The sequence below is a fragment of the Hydra viridissima genome, unplaced genomic scaffold (assembly GCF_058129835.1).
Source record: "Hydra viridissima isolate aposymbiotic clone 2 unplaced genomic scaffold, HvirCarnegie_v1 scaffold_15, whole genome shotgun sequence".
NCBI lineage: Eukaryota > Metazoa > Cnidaria > Hydrozoa > Anthoathecata > Hydridae > Hydra > Hydra viridissima.
In genome coordinates this window covers 7406001-7427481 of record NW_028324314.1, presented here as the reverse complement: position 1 = coordinate 7427481, position 21481 = coordinate 7406001, and the positions used below count along the sequence as shown (strand labels likewise).

The window sequence follows — 21481 nt, the reverse complement described above, 5'->3', positions numbered from 1 at the left end:
TATTGTTTCTTTGATTAGCTAATGGACATCCATGATACACGTGTTGATTCATTATTAGATGAGATAATTAACACAGAGTTATGTGAAGTTCCTATAGATAAACCTTGGTCTGTTGAAGAATTCGAAAAAAGAACTATTGTAAGTTCTATTTGAATTCTATTTTTTTTCTAACTGAATTGTTAATTCTTATCAAAGTTATCAAAGTTGGTTTTGACTTTTTAACAAAATTTTAATATTTTCATTTAATTTAAAAATAGAAATTATTACTGTTTTAGTTTTAGACAGCTGTGTTTAATGTTACATTGATTTACATATTCTATTGTTCCATTTTTCTTTATTATTACTTTTTGTTAACTCCAACATAATTCTATGATAAACGATATTTAACTAATTATTGCAACAAAGTAAAGAATAATAATTAGCAGAAACATTTTAAACTTATTTAAAGAAACTAATTAATTTAATGATTTGTTTATTCATTTCTTTAAAGGAGTTATGTAATCTTGCTGCAATTAAAATTGAAAAAAACAGTAATAGAATAGAGGAAGCAGTGTTTTCAATCTTAGAAGTGTTAAGTGGATGCTATGAAAAACTAAATGGTGGATCTAAAAAATTAAATACTCCTGCTGATCAAATCAATGCCTCTCCAGAAAAGGTGCAGTTTTGAAAATTTTCTCATAGTTTAATTAAGGAAAACAAAACAGAATTGTTCGAAAGAGATGTTTATTTTTCCTTATTTTTATTTATTTTTTAACATAAAACCAAAAATTTAATCAAATTATCTAAAATTGATTCTTCATTATTAAGAAATAGCATGTTTAAAGCAATTAAGACCTATGGAATAAGGGAAAAACCAGAATAAATATAAACATCTAAAAATCTGACCTCAGAAATAATGAAGTTTTAAAAGATTTTACAATGACTTATGCTTTTGGTTCTTTTTCTAAACTTGAAACTTTTACTTGTAATAGGCATTAAGTTATGAAATTTCAATTTTAAATTTGTTTGCAATAAGTAAGACATGTACCAGAAAAAATCTGTGCGTGTTCTGATGTGGTGTTTACAGAAACTGTACATCATTTAAAATAGCTAATTGTTTTAAAATGTGATTGTATTAATGTTGTTCAAAATTTAAACAACTCTGTTATTAAAACAATTAGCTTTAATTGAAATGTCATCAAATCAAGATAAGAAGCGAGAAAAAATTTTGCATTTTCTCGTTGAAAATCCTGGTGTATAAAACAAAACAATTTCTAAAGAGCTGCAGATTGCTTTGAGAACAGTGCAGAGCATTGTGAAACGATTTAAGGACACTGGTACAAACATAAGAAAATCAGGAAGTGGAAGAAAAAAATGTTTTGTTAGACGAGATCTTAGTAAAAAGGTAAAAAATGCCTTAGACAGAAAATCGGGGATTTCTTTTCGAACATTAGCAAATAAATTTAAGACAAGTGCTTCCACTACACAAAGAGTAAAGAGAAATTGTGGTTATAAATCTTATAAAAAGAAAAAAGTCCCTTGTCGTGAAGAAAAGCAAGAAAATGTAGCAATTCGATGTTCAAAGCTGCTCTATAAAAAATTATGTGCTAAAAAATCTTGTTTGATTATTGACGATGAAACTTATTGTGCTGCATATTTCCGATCTCTTCCAGGACACCAATATTATTCAGCAATTAATTGCAAGAAACTGAATTCCAATTATAAATGCATTGGAATGCAAAAATTCGCTAAAAAATTCTTAGTTTGGCAAGCAAATTGTGAATGTGGTGAAAGAAGCTCTTGTTTTGTGACTACGGGAACAATTAACACCAAAATATACATAAAAAAATGCCTTAAGAAATTTAGCATCATGTCACTACTCTGGGACAACTTTAAACTGGCTTAGAGAACATAAAGTAGATTTCGTTGAAAAACACTGCAATCCACCAAATTGTCCCGAACTACGTCCTATCGAAAGATATTGGGCTAAAAGAAGCCAAAAACATTAAAGACTTCAAAAATAAATGGATGAAAGCTACCAAAAAAGTCCAGCTGAAGACTGCAAAAGCTGATATAGAGTGTAAAACGCAAAGTGCATGCGTTCTCACGTACAAAACTTCACAAAATTTCTTAAGTGAAATTTAAAAATATTAATATATGTACTTTCAAAATATACATAACATTCAATATCGAAATACAATAGTTAGATAAATATCCTTTGTAATGTCCGCACAGATTTTTTCTGGTACATGTCTTAAGCTCTCAGTCATTTGAAATCAATTGTTAAATTATCTCAAAGTTGGAAAAGTAAAAACTACTTTATAATTTAGACAACTTTCTATGGATTTCTATGAAGTTTAACTTTTGAAAAAGCTTGACTTCTCACAAGTTTCAATTTGGATTTGTTAGCAAAGGTTAACTTTGTTAAATCTTATTAACAGGTTACTTGGCAAGACACAGCTGTTGTCAACAGAGAATATGAGGAAGAAAAATCTGAACTTATTAATATATTTAACAATAAACTTATTGATGCCCTTTTGAGATGTATACGAAACTCATTAGATGTTCTTAAAAGAAGATTTCAAGGGTAAAAGTTACTCTTGTGGTTATTTTTTTCAGTTGTTTTTAAATTTTTTTATTTTATTTTTTAATTTTGTTAAAAGTTTAATTTATTCAAAATCAAATTTTTTTTTTGGTGGTCAAATAACTGTTATAAATTATGTTGCTGGTATTCTTCATACATGTCATTTGTTGTTATATTTGTTGTTGATACAGTAGTTGATAAAGAATCAATAATTAATAGAGAATCTTTTTTTCCCCTTAATTGAAGCAAATCATACAACTCAAATGACAAACATTCCAACAAATCTACATTACCATTTATCAAAGCTGACATTATTCTTGCAATCCCAAATGTTGTAAGTATTTTTGTTCCAATCATTCAAAATATTTTTGAATATGAAAAGTCTCTATTGCTTTATATCCTAATATATTGATATAAACATAAAAGTATTTAGATCAATACAAATTCCTTTAAATTTTTACAATTCTACTATTATTATCAATTTACAAATCATGCTTTATACACTGTACAAAACAAATAGAAAATGTTTCTTAGATTTTTCAACCATCTATTGATGATATTCAACAAACATTGAATAAGTGCTATCATTCAATTTTGGAGGTTTGCAAAAGTGTACAACAATGGAGTCAGATTGGAGATTCAGGTTTAAAGTTACTTTAGTGGACTGCAATAATGATTGGTGTAAATAATAATAAAATGGAGAATAATTGATATAAAAATTTTTTTTTTAGTTTTTGTGTTTCAAAATGAAAGATTAAATAATTTTTTTTTGTGTGTTTTTTTTTTCAGAACCTGCAATCCCGAAATCAAAGAATTTCTATAAATATATCACTGATCATAAAGATGTCACCAAGCTTTTAGTAATGCTTAGTTCAGCAATTAGTTCCACAAAAGCAGACACAAATCAATCCATTGAATTCTTTAATAAATTTGATTTCTTATGGAAAGCAGATCGTAATGCTACAATTCAGGTAGTTATGGCTTTACAGCTGCATAAATTAATTCTTGCAAATAGAATTTTTGTACCAATATTTAGCAAAGCTGCTAAAACTAAGTTTTGACTATTTAAACACAAAGGTCTTAATGATCATCAGTTAAATATTGTTTCATAATTTTCGTACATACAATTTTCATGTTTTAAAATTTTCTTCATAAAAACTTTTACTTTAAAGAATATTTGAATATTTATGTAATAAATGCTTTTGTAGAACTTTATGCTTACTAATCCCATCTTATCCGAGTTTAAAGCTGAAATCATAAGATATCAGGAAATCGAGCAAAGTATCAATGAAATTCCCAATATTTTTTGCTTTGGTCATTGTGCAATCCAATTAAACTCTGAACCTATCAAGATTGCTCTTAAGGTAGAAGCGCAGTTATGGAAACTGGCTGTAGGGCAATCTTTGAACTCCAAATATCGTGGTATTCTTGAAGAAGTGGTTTCTTTTATTGCAGATTATTCTAGACGTCTTACACACCCTATCCAAGATTTAGATGATATTCGATTTGTTATGGGAGCTCTTTCAGATATCAGAGAAAATGAAATACGACTTGATATGTTACTAAGTCCTATTGAGGTTTGATTTTATACTTTAAAAATCTTAATTTTGACTTCAAATCTTTTAAATACTAATTTAAATAAGTGTACATTTAGGAGGCTTACAGTCTGTTAAATCGATTTGCAGTTCAGTACAATAAAGAAGAATCAGAAAAAGTTGATTCATTACGATATTCTGTTCAAAAGCTATTTTACCAAGCTGTAAGTATTTGATTACCTTTTTGTTAATTTGGATGTTTTTTAATGAAACTTATGTCAGTTATTTTAGATTAAAAAGAAAAGTATAAACTTTTTCAGTTCATAACATTTAACTTTTTGCAAAAATAACAAAAAAAAAATTTCAAAAAAACCATTTTGTAATAGATTTTATTTTATATAAAGCTCTACATTTTTAAAGATCTGATCAAATGACTATGATTTCTTATTGACCAAATCTAATCCATAAAATTTTATACACCCATCAAGCTGGCTGATTACCTAATGCTGCTTTCTAATTTTCATTGATCTCAAAAACTTTTTATAATCCCAAAAACCAATCATTGTTTTAAAATGATAAAACATTTTGTACTGGTAAAAAAAACAAACAGCAAGTTAATGGAGTTGCATGATTATTGCTTCAAACCAAGTGAGAAATAAAATAATTGCAAATTTTAAAAAATATTCATTTGAATGTTTATTTACAAGTTTAAAAGTTCATTAAACATTATTGTTCTGATCCTTATCAATAATTATAATTGAAATATAATAACAAATGTTCTTGAAAAACTTGTATCCAATGTGGTTCTACCCAACCCAGAGCAGTTAGGTTAAATTGGTCCATATAACAGGAATAATACATGGCGTTTTTTTTAAGTTAATGCTTCATCAAATTTATGTTTGAGGTAATCAACTTTTCACAATTTTATTACATCTTTCAAAAAAAACTTAGGGGTTTCTTTTTTTCATACAGACATACATTTTTAAAAATATTGTCTACCTTTGTTTATGACTTTATTTTCATATTCAAAATAAATTACCATTTGTTAATTTGCTGATGTGTTTTTTACTATAACTGAACATCATTTCAATTAGTTAAAACTTCAGTTTGTTTAAATTACTGCATTTCTCTGGTTAAAAAGTTTGTTAAAGAAAAATAAAAAACTAAAGCAGTAATATTGATTCTTTATTTGTATTTATTTCTGCAGTCTGCTGTTCAAGCTGAACTAGTAAAGATCCAACCAAAGTTTCGCGATTGTTTGTTAGAGTCTGTAAATGTATTTAAAGTTGAACAGAAAGTATTTACTGATGAATATTTCAAGGTTATTTATAATTACTTCTTTTGTTTTAATTCAATTTTTTAAATAAATATTTAAATGTAAATTTTTGCCTGTTATTTTTTATTGAACAAGTTGTGTCTGGTATTTGGCTATGCTTTAATATAATTATTTTATTAGATGGGACCAATGGTATTTGGAATAACCCCTCAGGAAGCTAGTGATAGATTGGCTCTTTTTCAGGTATAAAAACATATTTTAAAATATAATTGTTAAATTTTTACTTTTTAATTATAACTTGCTTTTTAAGATACGATTTGATGACTTATGGAGGCAATATCAAACATACTCAGGTGGTGAAGAATTATTTGGACTTCCATTGTCTGAGTATCCACAGTTTTTGCAGATTAAAAAAGAACTTGGACTTTTACAAAAACTTTACGGATTGTACAATGTTGTTATTGAGCGCGTTAACAGCTATTATGATGTCTTATGGCATGAAGTTGATATTGAGAAAATAAATGTTGAACTCATTGATTTTCAAAGCAGGTAAGTTAATGATAAAGCATGTTGGTATTTATAGTTTTATTTTATTCCTTTTTCTTTTAACTTTTAAAATGTTTTGAAAATTTTACTTTTAGATGTCGTCGTTTACCAAAAGCTTTAAATGAATGGGATGCATATAATGAACTGACAAAAAAAATTAATGACTTTTATGATTGTTGCCCACTTTTGGAGATGATGGCAAATAAGGCTGTAAAGCAACGTCATTGGGATCGCATGGAAGCAATAACAGGACATCATTTTGATGTAGACAGTGATAATTTTTCATTGAGAAATATCATGGAGGCACCTTTGTTACAGCATAAAGAAGATATTGAAGTAAAAATATTTTTTTCAAAGAAAATCTTAAGGAAATTATATTACAAAACATATTAATAATATTTTTAAACTTAAGTTTAAGTTAGAAAGTTTGTTTTAATTAGGACATATGCATCTCTGCTGTGAAAGAAAAAGACATAGAAGCTAAACTATCAGTTGTTGTCAATAACTGGACAGCACAGGAGTTTACATTTTCTTCGTTTAAAACTCGTGGAGAACTACTTTTAAAAGGCTCTAACACCACAGATATTATTGCATTACTTGAAGATAGTCTTATGATACTAGGCTCTCTTATGAGTAATAGGTGTAATGATAAAAGTTCATTTATGTTTAATACCATCAATTTTATTTTATTTATATATGATCTCTTAAGTTAAGATTGACATCTTTTAGTTAAAAAAGAAATCTAAAAATATCTTTTGTTTAGATATAATGCACCATTTAAAAAAGAAATTCAAACTTGGGTGCATAATTTGTCAAATACTTCAGACATAATTGAAAGTTGGATGGTAGTTCAAAACTTGTGGATTTACTTAGAAGCTGTTTTTGTTGGTGGAGACATTGCAAAACAACTTCCTAAGGTTATTTTGATCAGACTTATATTAGTGAATTTTTTTGTCTCATGGGATTTATTTAAGTTCATTAATATACACTTACAGAGCTATGAACTCCACAAATATCCTTCAAGGGTATTACATAAAAGAATAAAAGTTAGAAAACAAGCATAACTTAATACTTTTGTACATAGGTACACTAAATAAACTTGTTTACACTAGTTTTATAACAAGAAGTTTAGATTGGCTAACATCAGTTCCTGGCATACACACACACACAAAATTTGATAATGAGTAAGGGCTTTTATAATAGTGAATACCAACAAGCTTACATGTACTTAAATTTTCTGGCAATAACTCTGTTAATGGCAAGATTTGTTAAGGTAATTGAAACTAGGATTACTAATATAAAAACAACTTGGGGAGTTAACCTGAAAATGCTCAGCTATAGCTTATATGATTTCTTGGACAGGACTGACTATATTCAGCTGCTAAGTATTCTCAGCAGCTGAATACAATCATTCTTGTCTAAGAAATCATAACAGCTAAAAAGTTGATTTGGTGAATTTTGGTTTAAAAAAATGTCATGTAAAGTTAAGTCAATTCATAAACTTTGTTAGTAGTAATGGTTAAGTTGCAGTATTTAAAACTAACTCGTGGTAAACTTGAAAGTATGCAGTTTTTATAGTTAGACCAAGTGGTTGTCTGGTTCTTTGATGATTTTGGTATTTCAAGAAATCTAGAGATTCTTGTTAAAAAATGTTACTCTAGATTAGAAAGGTTTTAACATTGAATGCATAGCTTCAAACAATTTAATTAAAATTTACCTTGCTCTGTAATGTATTTACATTTTATTGTAAGTTTCAAATCATTTAACTAAAATCTACATTAAAGTGTTAAAACTATAAAAACAGAAAATAAAAATTCTTTGTCTATTTCTGTTTTTGTATCAGTTTCATTTTTGTTATGTTATATACCGGTGAATAAGGTGAGACTTCTAGCCGCTTAAAATTGCTCAAAAATGTTACTTTAGAACATAAGATGAAAATATTAATCTTCAGAAAATACACTTTAGCTCATGCCATTTTTATAAAGCAATAACCTACTCCTTGCTGTTAAAAATTTAGTTTACTTACAATATAGTATGACTTATACAAAGGTATATACAGTATCTGTTCATAGTGATGTTTTAAAATAACTATAACCTTCTCTTTATAGAATTTAGAGTAGTTTTAACTAACCTCTTTGGAGATATACATTCTTCATTTTTTACTATGCTGCAACTATTTTTTTAAGTTTTTAGTTCAATTGTAATAGTCATTGACTGCACAATTAGGAAGACCCAACTATTTGATGAATAGTTGTTAATTTAAGTTAAAAAGTAGTATAATATAAATTTAATGTAAAAATGAGGTAGTTACATTTGATTTTATAAATAAGCTATTGCTAGCTAGTTTTTTGATAGTGTGTGAGAGTTGTCTTTCTTTTCACCTTGAGTTCAAAGTTCGCTCAACTATTAACAGTGCCATTTTTAAAATTTCTTTTGTAATAGTAAAATTGAAAACATTTGAAATATGTTTTTGATTACTAAGAATGTGCTTGTAGTATTATAGTTAAAACCAATTATAATATTAACGATGTTACTATACTTAGCTGTGTGTTTAGTTAAATACTTGCAACTAGATTTTAAAGTTGTGTACATATGAGGTAAATAAAAAAACGTTTCTATTTCTATTTTATTTATGAATATAAAATCTAAAAAATTAGTGTTATTTTTTTTTTGCTTTTAGGAAGCAAAGAGATTTCAAGGTATTGACAAGTCTTGGGTTAAAATTATGGCCCGTGCTCATGAAATGCCAAATGTTGTCCAATGTTGTGTTGGTGATGAGACAATGGGGCAGCTGTTACCTCATTTACATGAACAACTTGAATTATGTCAAAAGTCTTTAACAGGGTACCTAGAGAAAAAGCGTCTACTTTTTCCTCGTTTTTTTTTCATATCTGATCCTTCACTACTTGAAATTCTAGGTCAAGCCAGTGACAGCCACACTATTCAAGCCCACTTGCTTGGAATTTTTGATAATACAAAAAATGTTGGTTTCCATGAGCAGGATTATGATAGAATTATTTCTATTATATCTAGTGAAGGAGAAACTGTTCATGTAAGTATTTTCTTGTGTAAGTTGTTTGAAAAAAAAATGGTTTCAGTTTCTGAATATTTGAGGTTAAATATATTTTTAAAATGCTGCTAAAAGGTTTTTTTTTTATAGTCATTAAGAACTATTATTTATAGTCATTAAAAATTAAAAAGTTAAAGGCTCAATATGTTATAACTTTTTATTACTAGTATTTAATTGTAGTTAGACAAATCAGTGCAAGCCAAGGGTAATGTAGAAGTTTGGCTTCTAGAACTACTTCATGAAGCTCAAAATTCTCTTCACAATGTTATTCATGATGCCTCTATTGCAATCAAAGATGCTGCTTTTGACATGATGAATTTTTTCAACACTTTTGTTTCACAGGTTTGTTCTAAATATGAAAATTGATTTGCTGTTTTTTCAATTTTTTCAATTTATTCCATTTAAAAAAACAAAGAGTGAATCATGCGGTTGTAAAAATAAGGATTTTTTGAGGTTGAAAAGAGACTATAAGAGTCCCATATTTTTTTTGATTACTTACTTTTAAGGTCAGTTTGCTTGGAATACAAATGATATGGACAAGAGATGCAGAAGTGGCATTGGAGAATGCCAAGCAAGACAAGCTCATAATGAAACAAACTAATCAAGCATTTTTGCTTCTTTTAAATTCCCTAATTGATATTACCATTCGTGATCTTACTAAATTGGAAAGAACAAAGTTTGAAACTCTAGTGACTATTCATGTTCATCAAAGAGATATTTTTGATGATCTTGTTAGTATTCAAAATAATTTATTTGTAGTTTTTAAACTGTCATTACCATAAAATAACTTATTTTGTCATGATAACTACTGTCAAACTCCAAGGATACCTAATTTAATGCTAGCAGTAGATATCTCAATAACAATATCATACTTGAAAATTTAATTAAGTTTTTTCAATTGTTATTTTTCCCAGGTTAAAATGCATGTTCATAGCACACAAGATTTTGATTGGTTAAAGCAATCCCGATTCTATTTCCATGATGATACAGACAAATGTATTGTTTCAATTACTGATGTTAGTTTTGAATACCAAAATGAGTTTCTTGGTTGTACTGAACGGCTAGTAATTACTCCTTTAACAGATCGCTGCTATATAACAATTGCTCAAGCTCTTGGTATGTCTATGGGTGCTGCTCCTGCAGGTCCAGCTGGAACAGGAAAAACTGGTAATTTTTGTATAAAAAAATTTTTTTTCTAAGTAATTTTGCAAATTGGTTTTTGTTTTGTTGAATTGGTTTTTGCAATGGTTTAATAAGAATACTCATACTTTTTAAAACATAAAACTTTACTTTTAAAATTACTGTAAGAATAGTTTGTTTCTTTTGGTGTTCAGGCAAAAGTTTAACAATTTTGACTTTTAAATTTTTTTAAACATATAGAACTGTTTACTATTGATATTTTTTTGTCAACTGTTTAAGATCTTAGTAAAAAAAAGGAGTATTATAAAGGAAAGTGCAACTAATTTTGTACTATTGTATATTTTTGAGTTGCTAAATGTTAAATTTTTTTCACTTATTTTAGAAACAGTGAAAGACATGGGTAAAGCTCTTGGGAAGTATGTTGTTGTGTTTAACTGTTCTGACCAAATGGACTTCAGAGGATTGGGAAGGATCTACAAAGGATTGGCTCAGGCTGGTGCATGGGGATGTTTTGATGAATTTAATCGCATTGAATTACCAGTGTTATCAGTTGCAGCTCAACAAATTTATATTGTATTAACAGCAAAAAAAGAAAGAAAGAAAGAATTTGTTTTCTCTGATGGTGATGTGGTAGAATTAAATACAGAGTTTGGTATCTTTTTAACAATGGCAAGTCACACCTATTATTATACCATATTTTGGAATTGGTATTTTCTTTGAATAAACAATTTAAGTATCAATATTCATTTAAAACAATTTAAGGTTTTTTCTCTATATTGTAACCTGATAGATTTCTTTAATTAAATAAATTATCATACCTTAGAATCCAGGTTATGCTGGTCGCCAAGAGCTTCCAGAAAATTTAAAGGTTCAGTTCAGGACTGTTGCAATGATGGTGCCTGATCGACAAATTATCATGCGAGTGAAACTTGCTGCATGTGGTTTCCTAGAAAATGTTGTCCTTGCACAAAAGTTTTACACACTTTACAAGCTATGTGAAGAACAACTTACTAAACAAGTTTGATTTTTATAAATAGATTTTTTGTGTTTTTAAAATTTTTTAAAAGTCTGATTTAAAGGCTTTTTTTATAAACAATATGTACTTAAAAATGATACAATAATGTGAGCTTAAATTTTTTTTATTTACTTGTCCGATTTTAGGTGCACTACGACTTTGGTTTAAGAAATATTCTTTCTGTTTTGCGAACACTTGGATCAAACAAACGATTGAATCCAACTGACAGTGAAAGTACAACTGTTATGAGAGTTTTACGCGATATGAATCTCTCTAAATTGGTATTTTTTATATTTCACAAATATTAATTTTTTCAGGTTATTCGCTAAATTTGAAATACTTACACTTCCATCCAGGATTTGCAAAAACTCAACCTAAAAGGTTTTTACACAAAAAAAATTTAAAGTTTGGCATAGTAAAAAACTGATATTGAGAAATATAGTGGTTTGAGCTACAGTTAACAACAAATCTACTTATGATAATTTTCTTTTTTTTTTTCAAAAGTAACTAAAGATTAGTGCCTACATTGGTTCCTTTCACAAATATATTTGAAGGAAAATGTAGTCATCAAATATATTGAATTGAGTTTGATATAATCTGAGTGCAAAATAGACCATTATATCGTGTCATAGACTGGCAAATAAAAGCTTTTGTAGTATACAGTAGATTACTACAAGATTTTTTTTTTTTAAAAACTTTTTTTTTTTTGGAAGCACCTGTTATTATTGAAACATAAAACAAAGCTTCATTCCCATATAAGATGTATGTTCATACATCTTATATGGGAATGAAGCTTTGTGACAGTTAAATTACTTATTATGTAGTTTCTAATCTAAACACAATAGTATCAAACTCAATATTCCCTGGCTCAAAAATGACAATATTTTGTATGGCATTTACATAAATATTCATATTATTTTAGTCAATCCTAAAATAATATTTTCTTTAATTGACATAGAAAATTGAAATTTAATTTAAAATATAGTAAACTAATCTATTTAGTGTCGGTCAGATTCAAAGCTCTGCAAACTGTGCTGTAACATCTCCTAGAATAGTTAAAAATCCTACAGTTTTAATATAATGCTGGTTGATCACAATTTTGTATAAAAACTGAAACACAGTTTATTACCTAAGGATAGAATAAGAATAAGTTTTAAGTACTTAAAGCTGAAATTTTAGTGAAACTTTCAATATTGAGAAGAAATTTATTAGTGTAGACATTAAATAAACAATGGTAAAATTGTACTGAACAGTGTTTACTCTCCACACTATTAAGTACAAAATATTTGTCTCTAGGCCTAATTGACAAAAAAAGGACAAGACATCTAAAAGCCACATAATAGTAAAAGAAAGCTTCTTTATCTCTTATACAAAATGAGAAATTAGCTCCATATAAAGTGGATACTTTATAGAGATTTAAGCAAACAATGTGGCGTTTCGTGGCTAAATTTTCACAGATTATAATTTGAAGCAACAGTACTGTATGATCAATGGATCAAATTACAAATTTATTTTTAGCATGGTACCATTTAAAAACTTAGGTTTAAATTGGTGGAAAATAGACGAATTAAGAGACAAATGCCTTGAAATTGCTAGCTAATTTTCCAAGGTTTATGTGCTAGTTTTATGGTTGTCTTGCAAACTTTGGATCAATGGAAAGATTTTTCTCTACCTTGGGCTTGTTTGTGTTTACAGGCATTTAAGATCAAGAAATACACAAACTAAAACTTATTAGGTCCTATAATGATTGATATTAGTTACAGACTTGCAGTGCTGCTAAAAAAATATATAGTTTAAGTTAATTAGTTAACATTTAGCCATATGCACTCTTGTTTCATTATAAATTTGTATAAATTAAAGTACTGATAATCTGAGCAAAAACCCAATTTTTTGGTTTTTTGCTGGGTTTTTGCTTTTGAATTTTTTTAAGGCAGTTTTTGGGTTTTTTTGAGTACCAACACTGCTCCATGCTAACAACAATTTAACAAATTATTGGACAATTTACAGATTATAAAAACTAACTAGCAGAATCAAAATTTTGGCAGTTGTCTAATATAAACCAATAAATGCCACTAATTCTTTAAAGTAAGTGAAGATAATTTTTACATGGTTAAACTAATATATTTATAAGTAATCTTCTGTAAAATCCTCTTTGCAATTATAAATTTACAGCCTGGTGTCATGTGATGATAAAATAAGAACAAAGAATAAAATGAAGTCTAAACAATACATATGTGCAAGTCTATGCTTGCTAACACAATAGTTGTACAATAAGTAGCTATAATACATATATTACATGATATACATTAAAAAAAAAAGCTTAGATTGTACTACATAATAAATTTCTTTAACTATACATTCAGCTCTGTGGCCAAACATAAGTATCCATGCTCCCTAGTTGAGAACCACTTCTTTAAAGCTACTATAATATTGATTATCTTAAGGTGAGTATTAATAATTATTTTAAGGTGAGTATTGATAATTACTCATAGATAAATATTTTTAGGTTGACGAAGATGAACCATTGTTCTTGAGCCTAATTGATGATTTATTTCCTGGAATTAAGCTTGAAAAAGCTGGTTACGCTCAGCTTGAAGCATTTATTCAGAAAAATGTAGAAGAGAGTGGTTTTATCTATCATCCTCCTTGGATACTTAAAGTCATCCAAGTATTTTATCTAAAAAACACTATTTTTTGTATTTTTCTTGCTGAAATGAACTAATATTTGCAATTTAATATTCATGTAAAATTTGTTAAATTATCTTTTTACTTTATTCGACTGCACTGTTCCCTTTTTTTGTGCTTTCTTACATTTATTCATTTTTTAGTTGTTTGAAACTCAGCGAGTAAGGCATGGGCTTATGTGCTTGGGACCTAGTGGTGCAGGAAAATCAGTATGTATATCTATGCTAATGAAGGCTTTGGGAGATCAAGGTGAGCCACATAGAGAATTGAGAATGAATCCAAAAGCCATAACTGCACCACAAATGTTTGGTCGATTAGATGCTTCTACCAATGATTGGACAGATGGAATCTTTTCCACATTGTGGAGAAAGACATTAAAAACAAAACTAGGTAAGATTCTAATTGTTTATAATTAGCCATGTGAAGAAGTGTACTTCATTTTAATTAATTTTATCAGTGTTAAAGCAAAAGTTTAATACTGATAAAATTAGTTACTAAAGTCCTAATAATGGTTTAGAAATTTTCCAAGTCTGGGTTTAAATAAGCCCCTTCCCAATTAACTTTTTTATCTTGTAAGTGATGAGACTATCTTTCTAAATTGAATTAACCCTCAGGAGAGAAAGTCTGGCTTATACTTGATGGTCCAGTTGATGCTATTTGGATTGAAAATCTTAATTCTGTTTTGGATGATAATAAAACGCTAACATTAGCAAATGGTGATCGTATTGTGATGTCTCCTCAATGTAAAATTTTGTTTGAGGTTCATAATATTGACAATGCATCACCAGCAACTGTTTCTAGAGTGGGAATGGTGTTTATGAGTTCTTCTATTCTTAACTGGAAGCCAGTGCTTCAGGTGAAATTTTTTAACTTGTTTTTTTTTGTTCTTTAACTCCATAAAAATAAGTGCTTGAAAACTAGTTCAGGCTTTTTATTTAAAAAAAAGATTATATTATGTCATATAAATAGTCATTATAAATAGTCATAATATTAGCTAAAAGATAATGTTATGTAATATAAATAGTCATTATTGTACTATGCTAAAAATCATGTTATGCTCATTGTGTTAATTTTTGGTATTGATATTTTGTCTTCTTTACCTTAATGATTTAATTGGCTTTGAATAAAAAAGTAAAAAAAAAAGGTTTAAGTAACAAATAATATATTTATATTTCTTTTCAAAATTTCAACTTTCCAAATGATTCAGCATATTATATTAATTTTTTTACAATTATGACAAAAGCAAATGAGGTAGTTATTGCAAACAAAAGTACAATAATCACTTTGCACAAACAATATTATTCCAGTAGAAAAATTCTAAAGAAATTAAAATATTCTGTGGAGGAGTTCAAGGGACAATAAAGAGATTTTCCACCTATGGTACCTTAAGTGACCTATTAAGGTGAAAGACCTTCAGTAACATCTAAGGCAAAAAATATTTCTAAGCAAAATAGGTGCACTGCTTCTCAGATATGAGCTGAATCTGAGTGGAACAAAGAAGTATCTTTGTGACTGTGAAATGACACTTATTAGATGCTGGTCTAAAAGGATGCATAGCTGTAAAAAAGACTTGGCAAAAGAAAATAGATTGCATAATTTGATTATTCTAAGGTCCTTTGAACAGATGAATCTAAATTTCAAGTCTTCAGCTTAAACAGTTGAACATATGCAGCATACATCCTAGAACAATCTAATAACAACTGTACTGAATAATTGGAATGCCAATATTGTGTGAGGCAGTTATTAAAAGAAATTGAGATTTCTTTGATAAATTGTTTCATGTAAAAGTACAAGTAGTTCCATTATTTTTAAATAATTTTAAAAATTTGGTTGGATTAAAAATTAAGTTTTATCAAAACTTGGGTATAAATTTTCCATATATATTATGATACATAATATTCTAAATAACAATTATAACTAAGTGGAAACCATACCAAATATAATGAAACACATCTCTTAAAAAATGAAATGTTTATAATACCAGCAAAACACAAATATTAATAGATGAATTTAAAAGGAGTGGATGGGTCCCATCTAAAACCTATTGATAAAAACCATATGATTGGTTGCTCCCAGACACCCAGATTAAAATGATGTGTGATCTATCTGTTAGTGTTGGCTGGATAGAATATTATGGATTAACATAATATTCTATCCAGCCAACACTAACATAAAGATAACCATAATTGAAATTTTGTTAATCTTTATGTTAGTGTTGGCTGGATATTTAAAAATTAATGACAATCATGATGGGTAGCTGGTAAAAAACTGTATCTATTTGTTAAACTACAGTAATAACTAAATGCAAGATCTTTGTTTTTAAATGTTATTCTGTGTTTTAGGGTTGGTTACGGTCAACACGTGCTCCTACTGAAGCTGAAGCTATTCAGTCCATATTTGATAGTGTTTTTGATGGTATCCTTATTTTTATATATCAAAGTCTTAATCCAAAGATGGATTTGCTTCAAATTAATGTGATAAAACAGGTATTTTTTTAAATATGCAATATTTAAAAAAAAATTGTATCACACGTTTAAATGTTTTTTTTTAAAAGGTCCATAGCAGAATAGTTTTCACATGAAAGATTGCTTTTTTGATGCAGGCAATTGATTTAATGGAAGGATTAATTCCCAATCGACAGGTCCATGGCCTTCTTCCAATTAAACATTTAAATAAATTGATTGTGTTTGCTATCATGTGGAGTGCTGGAGCTTTGTTGGAGTTAGATGATCGTGTTAAAATGGAAGAATATTTACGATCTTGCAGTTGTCTTGATTTACCAGAAATTACAGTTGGCTCACAAGAAACAATTTTTGAGTATGTTGTTGATATAAATGGTCAGTTGTTAATTATTTATTTATTATATACTATAAGAATGGTACCTAGTTTTCAGATTAGATAATGAAATTATTTATGTTATTAATATTTAATTGCATGAATCGTTTTTAAAAATTCTTAACAAGACTAATGAACTTAATTTGCATGTGCACTAGGTATAGTTAAATTTCTTGGAAAAAATTTAAAGATTTTAATTTTTTTTGGTTCATTAAAATGTTAAGTCTTTTTTTCTGCAATTTGCAAAAAATATTGGGGATTCAATGATTATAAAAATCTTAGCTTTTTATTCATTATCATTATTATGTTTTTGTTATTTATGTTTTCAGTCATCCAATCTTTAACATTTTATACCTTATAACTAATCTATTTAACAAGTTGTTATATTAGGCCATGTAATTTTTTCTTTTCTTATTGTATCTTGTAAATACCAGTATTATCATAGATATACTCTTCTCTTTTTCCAAAGGTGACTGGGAACACTGGAGAAATCGAGTTGAAGAATATATATATCCAAGTGAATCAAAGCCTTCATACTCATCTATTTTAGTTCCAAATGTTGACAATGTGTGTATTGACTTTCTAACAAATACTATTGCAAAACAAGGAAAGGTAAGCAAAGAAGTTTATTTCTTGTGCGTATATTCATAATTTTTTTTCTAATGTTGCTGTTTACATTTAGGCAGTTTTGTTGATTGGTGAACAAGGTACAGCAAAAACTGTTACAGTCAAAGGATTTATGAATAAGTATGACATTGAACAACATATGAGTAAATCTTTTAGTTTTTCATCTGCCACCACTCCTGATCTCTTTCAGGTATAATTTTGTTTGTTATTAAAGTCTTAAAATTTTAATACGGAAAAGGTTTTTGGTAGAATTTTATATTTTAAGATTTTTTGGTTGGAATTTGAAATGTTTATCTTTTATTTTTTCTGCAGCAGTTAGATAGAAATTTTGTCCCATATACAGAAAATAGTTTTGAAACTTTTAACATTTAATTTTTTTAAAACACATTACAAAAGAAGTATACCAAAAATGTGTGCTCTGTTTAAAAGTATTTTTCTTTAGAGAACAATAGAAAGTTATGTAGATAAACGAGTTGGAACAACATATGGACCACCTGCTGGTCGTAAGATGACAGTTTTCATTGATGATATAAATATGCCTGCTATTAATTCATGGGGCGATCAAGTAGCTCATCTTTTATTTTTAGAATTGTTTGTTTACTATTTGGTATTATTTATTATTCTGTTTCTTTTTTAGGTAACTTTTAAGGTCTGAAAACATTTTTTTTTTTACCTAAAAAAAAACATGCCTTTAAATTGTTACATAAAATTGTTATAATTATAACTTCTTTTAAATTAAAAATTTAATAAAGGAATCAGGTAGTTAAAGAATTTTTAGTAATACTTGTTTAACATTTAACCTGATGCCAAGGTATAATGACCTTTTTCAATCTTTAAATTTTTCAAAGTTCAATTTAATTTAGAATTTATTTTCTATCTGTGTTTGCTCTTTTTATGATAATAACTTTCGTAAAATATATTTGTTGAAAGTTGTTTTATATAAATTCTTATATTTAATGGTATATTAATAATTATTTTCAATTTATATTATTATTTTTTTAAATATTAACTTTTACATAATGTTCAAGGACAGGTATACATATTGATGATGAGTTTTGTTAACCTTTTCTTATAGATCACAAATGAAATCACTCGACAAGCAATGGAAACACATGGATTTTATAACCTTGATAAACCAGGAGAGTTCACAACAATTGTTGACATTCAATTTATTGGTGCTATGATTCATCCAGGTGGTGGGCGTAATGATATTCCCCAACGTTTGAAGCGCCAATTCTCGGTGTTTAATTGCACCCTTCCATCAAATGCTTCAATTGATAAGATATTTGGTAAAAAAAGTTTTTTAGAACTCCATTGCATTAAGTTTGAGGCCATGCATTAAATACTATTCTGTAACTTTAATTAAAAGGTGTAATTGGTTGTGGGTGGTTTTGTTCAAAAACTTTTGGATCAGATATTGCAGAAGTGGCATCTAAACTTATTTCATCAACAAGAATACTTTGGCAAAGAACAAAGGTTGGTATAATTTGTTTATTTTATAACTTGTTGTTTGAACTTGTCAATAATCTATAGAAAATGCTTTTTTAAAATGATTTTACTAAAATATTTTTATTTTATTTATAGACTAAAATGTTACCAACCCCAGCAAAGTTTCATTATGTCTTCAATTTGCGTGATTTATCAAGGATATGGGAAGGAATGCTAAATTCATCAACTGATGGTGTGACAACTGTAAAAAGTATTATTAATCTCTGGAAGCATGAATGCACTCGTGTCATTGCTGATAGGTTTGCCAATTATGAAGATAAAGCCTGGTTTGAAAAGGCTCTTTGCACTTTAGTCGAGGAAAGTTTGCCAGAATTATTTGATAAAATGGATAGTGAGCCTTACTTTGTTGACTTCTTACGGTAATACCATACACTTGGCTTTCTAACTCAGTTCAGTTATGCTAAGAGCTTAAATTGCATTTAGTGTTAGTGTACATAATAGTTTCCACATTGATTTTAATTTAAATGTAAATCATAGAGATGCACCTGAGGCTACTGGAGAAGAGAGTGATGATGCTAACCTTGAAGCTCCAAAAATATATGAGCAGGTTTTAAAAGAAATTGAATTTATGAATGTCATTTTTAACTGCATGAACTTTTTTGTAACAAGATTATTTATAAATAGGTACAAAATCTTGATATTCTCTCTGCAAAGCTTTCACAGGCAATGACTCAGTATAATGAAGTAGTTAGAGGAGGCAAGCTTGATCTGGTATTTTTCAAGGATGCCATGACTCATTTAGTTAAAGTAAGTATTTTACAAATAACTTTAACAGAATGTTTTAATAATTGTTGCATTTTAACATTCACTAAATTCTAGTAAAAATTCATGTCATTACTGTTACAAATATTTTATTACTGTTACAAATATTTTTTTACTAGCAAATCTTAGTTGTTTTATATATTTTTTTTTTGTTTGTTTTTTTTGTTTAATGTAAAGCTAATATGTTTTAGAAAAATGCTGACGAATGTGTGAAGTAGATTATGCCTTTACATATTTTGGCTCATTTAAATTTTAACAGAACTAAAATTGCTTATAACTAGAAATGCTACAGTTAATGTTAATTTTTTAACCTGCAGTGTAAAAAACTCTGTTGCTGATTTTTGGTGATAACATTTTAAAATATATATATTGAAACTTTTTTGCAACATTTGGTTTTTCTGTTTTTTGAAATGGTTTTTTTTATTAAAAATAATCATTTCAGAATAGTTGGAAAATAGTTTTTGATTTAAACTCTAAATATAAGGTGGGTTTATAATTAAGTGTTTTTCACTTTCTAGTTTATTAGATAAATTGTTAAAAGATGATTAGTTTATGTAATACTAGATTTCCAGAATAATTCGTACATCACGTGGTAATGCATTACTGGTTGGTGTTGGTGGATCTGGAAAACAGAGTTTAACTCGCTTAGCTTCTTACATTGCAGGCTATCAAATATTCCAAATTACCTTAACCAGGTAACATTTACTCTAGTATTTTTTGTTATTTTTAATTAAGAAGTTGTTTATATATTTATGTAATTCAATCACACAGAGTACAGCATATACATTTGGCCACTTTGATTTTATCTTAAAGTATTCTTCTAACATATAAAGCATTTTAAAAAATGTCAACAAAAACACTGAGATATAAACTATAAACATTTTACAATTCATAATGGCTTTTTTTTTGCTTGATCAGAAATGTCAAGCTCATCTTGCTCTTAGTTCTTTTTGAATTTGTCTGTAATTTCATTCCTACCAATCTGGATGACTCTCATGGTATGAACTGAATACTTTTTCCTGGAATTGAATTGCATAAGGTTGAATTAGGGTTTGTAATCCTGTGCTATATTTAAAATTCCGGGATTTTGGATTACATTTACCTATTCCCGGGATCCCAGGATTTTGAAATACCTGTTTTTGAAAGATTTTAACATTATTTTAGAAAAATTTCAAGGAAATTAATAAGACATTTAAAGTATGTTTAGAAAAAAATTTCAAATTACAAGGAAATTCTTTGGTTTGTTAATATTATACATACTTAATTATTAAATTATAAAGACTTCATTGTTTTTGTAGATATAGTATACGTATGTAATTATTTTTGATTATTCTTAAAATACGTTTTGAGGAAGCAGAGCACATCCAAAGTTTCATTGCCCAGACGACTTCTTATTTTTGTTGCAAAAAGTCTGGCCGCAGAAAAAGCACGTTCTGATTCCACACTGGTAGGCTTAATAGTCTTTAAAAAATTATACGCTCTTTGCAAAAAATCACCACGTGTTCCTCCATTTTCAAACAACACCATTTCCTTTTGAATTTTCATCAATGTCTCATATCGAGTTGGTATGCTGTGCAAATGTGTTCAATCTAATTTTGAAATTAGCAGTAGTATTCTAAAAAATTCATTAAAAATAAGTAAAACTGGAGTCTAAAGCCTATTTTATTGTCTCTTTTATGAATATATTTTTTTTTTATAGATTTGGATAAGCTAATAAACAAAATATGTAAAAACATTCATTCCTATTGATTTTGTTTTTTTATTTTTTTTGCAACTTTGATTTTCAGAGTTGTCATTTCTGACTCTTGAATATTGAAGAATATTGTTGTTTCTACACAATCATCAAAAAAGGAAAAGTATTGATTAGTTGGAATCTCTTTTATATTACTTGATTTCTGAAGTACTGTGTGTAGATTTA

The 21481-nt window shown here is 27.8% G+C and overlaps 1 protein-coding gene across 3 annotated transcripts in view; it reads left to right on the top strand.

Moving 5' to 3' along the window:
- The window catches only part of LOC149878438 (dynein axonemal heavy chain 8-like), a 67674-nt gene that overhangs the window by 16887 nt on the left and 29306 nt on the right, over window positions 1-21481 (top strand). For 2 of the 3 annotated variants that reach the window (XM_090072470.1, XM_090072471.1), the window contains 35 exons: window positions 19-138; window positions 491-655; window positions 2421-2566; window positions 2810-2897; window positions 3098-3206; window positions 3353-3534; window positions 3772-4140; window positions 4218-4322; window positions 5306-5419; window positions 5555-5617; window positions 5685-5923; window positions 6016-6256; window positions 6361-6560; window positions 6684-6837; window positions 8601-8972; window positions 9171-9332; window positions 9497-9721; window positions 9905-10157; window positions 10513-10799; window positions 10954-11148; window positions 11292-11426; window positions 13652-13813; window positions 13974-14220; window positions 14445-14686; window positions 16173-16316; window positions 16433-16667; window positions 17135-17277; window positions 17348-17482; window positions 17735-17857; window positions 18368-18581; window positions 18662-18768; window positions 18877-19160; window positions 19279-19348; window positions 19426-19548; window positions 20128-20258. In XM_090072470.1, the coding sequence (XP_089928596.1) occupies window positions 19-138; window positions 491-655; window positions 2421-2566; window positions 2810-2897; window positions 3098-3206; window positions 3353-3534; window positions 3772-4140; window positions 4218-4322; window positions 5306-5419; window positions 5555-5617; window positions 5685-5923; window positions 6016-6256; window positions 6361-6560; window positions 6684-6837; window positions 8601-8972; window positions 9171-9332; window positions 9497-9721; window positions 9905-10157; window positions 10513-10799; window positions 10954-11148; window positions 11292-11426; window positions 13652-13813; window positions 13974-14220; window positions 14445-14686; window positions 16173-16316; window positions 16433-16667; window positions 17135-17277; window positions 17348-17482; window positions 17735-17857; window positions 18368-18581; window positions 18662-18768; window positions 18877-19160; window positions 19279-19348; window positions 19426-19548; window positions 20128-20258 (6284 nt within the window). Of the gene's footprint in view, window positions 1-18; window positions 139-490; window positions 656-2420; window positions 2567-2809; window positions 2898-3097; window positions 3207-3352; window positions 3535-3771; window positions 4141-4217; window positions 4323-5305; window positions 5420-5554; window positions 5618-5684; window positions 5924-6015; window positions 6257-6360; window positions 6561-6683; window positions 6838-8600; window positions 8973-9170; window positions 9333-9496; window positions 9722-9904; window positions 10158-10512; window positions 10800-10953; window positions 11149-11291; window positions 11427-13651; window positions 13814-13973; window positions 14221-14444; window positions 14687-16172; window positions 16317-16432; window positions 16668-17134; window positions 17278-17347; window positions 17483-17734; window positions 17858-18367; window positions 18582-18661; window positions 18769-18876; window positions 19161-19278; window positions 19349-19425; window positions 19549-20127; window positions 20259-21481 lie in introns of those variants that run through there. The other variant, XM_090072472.1, reaches the window with a different exon arrangement.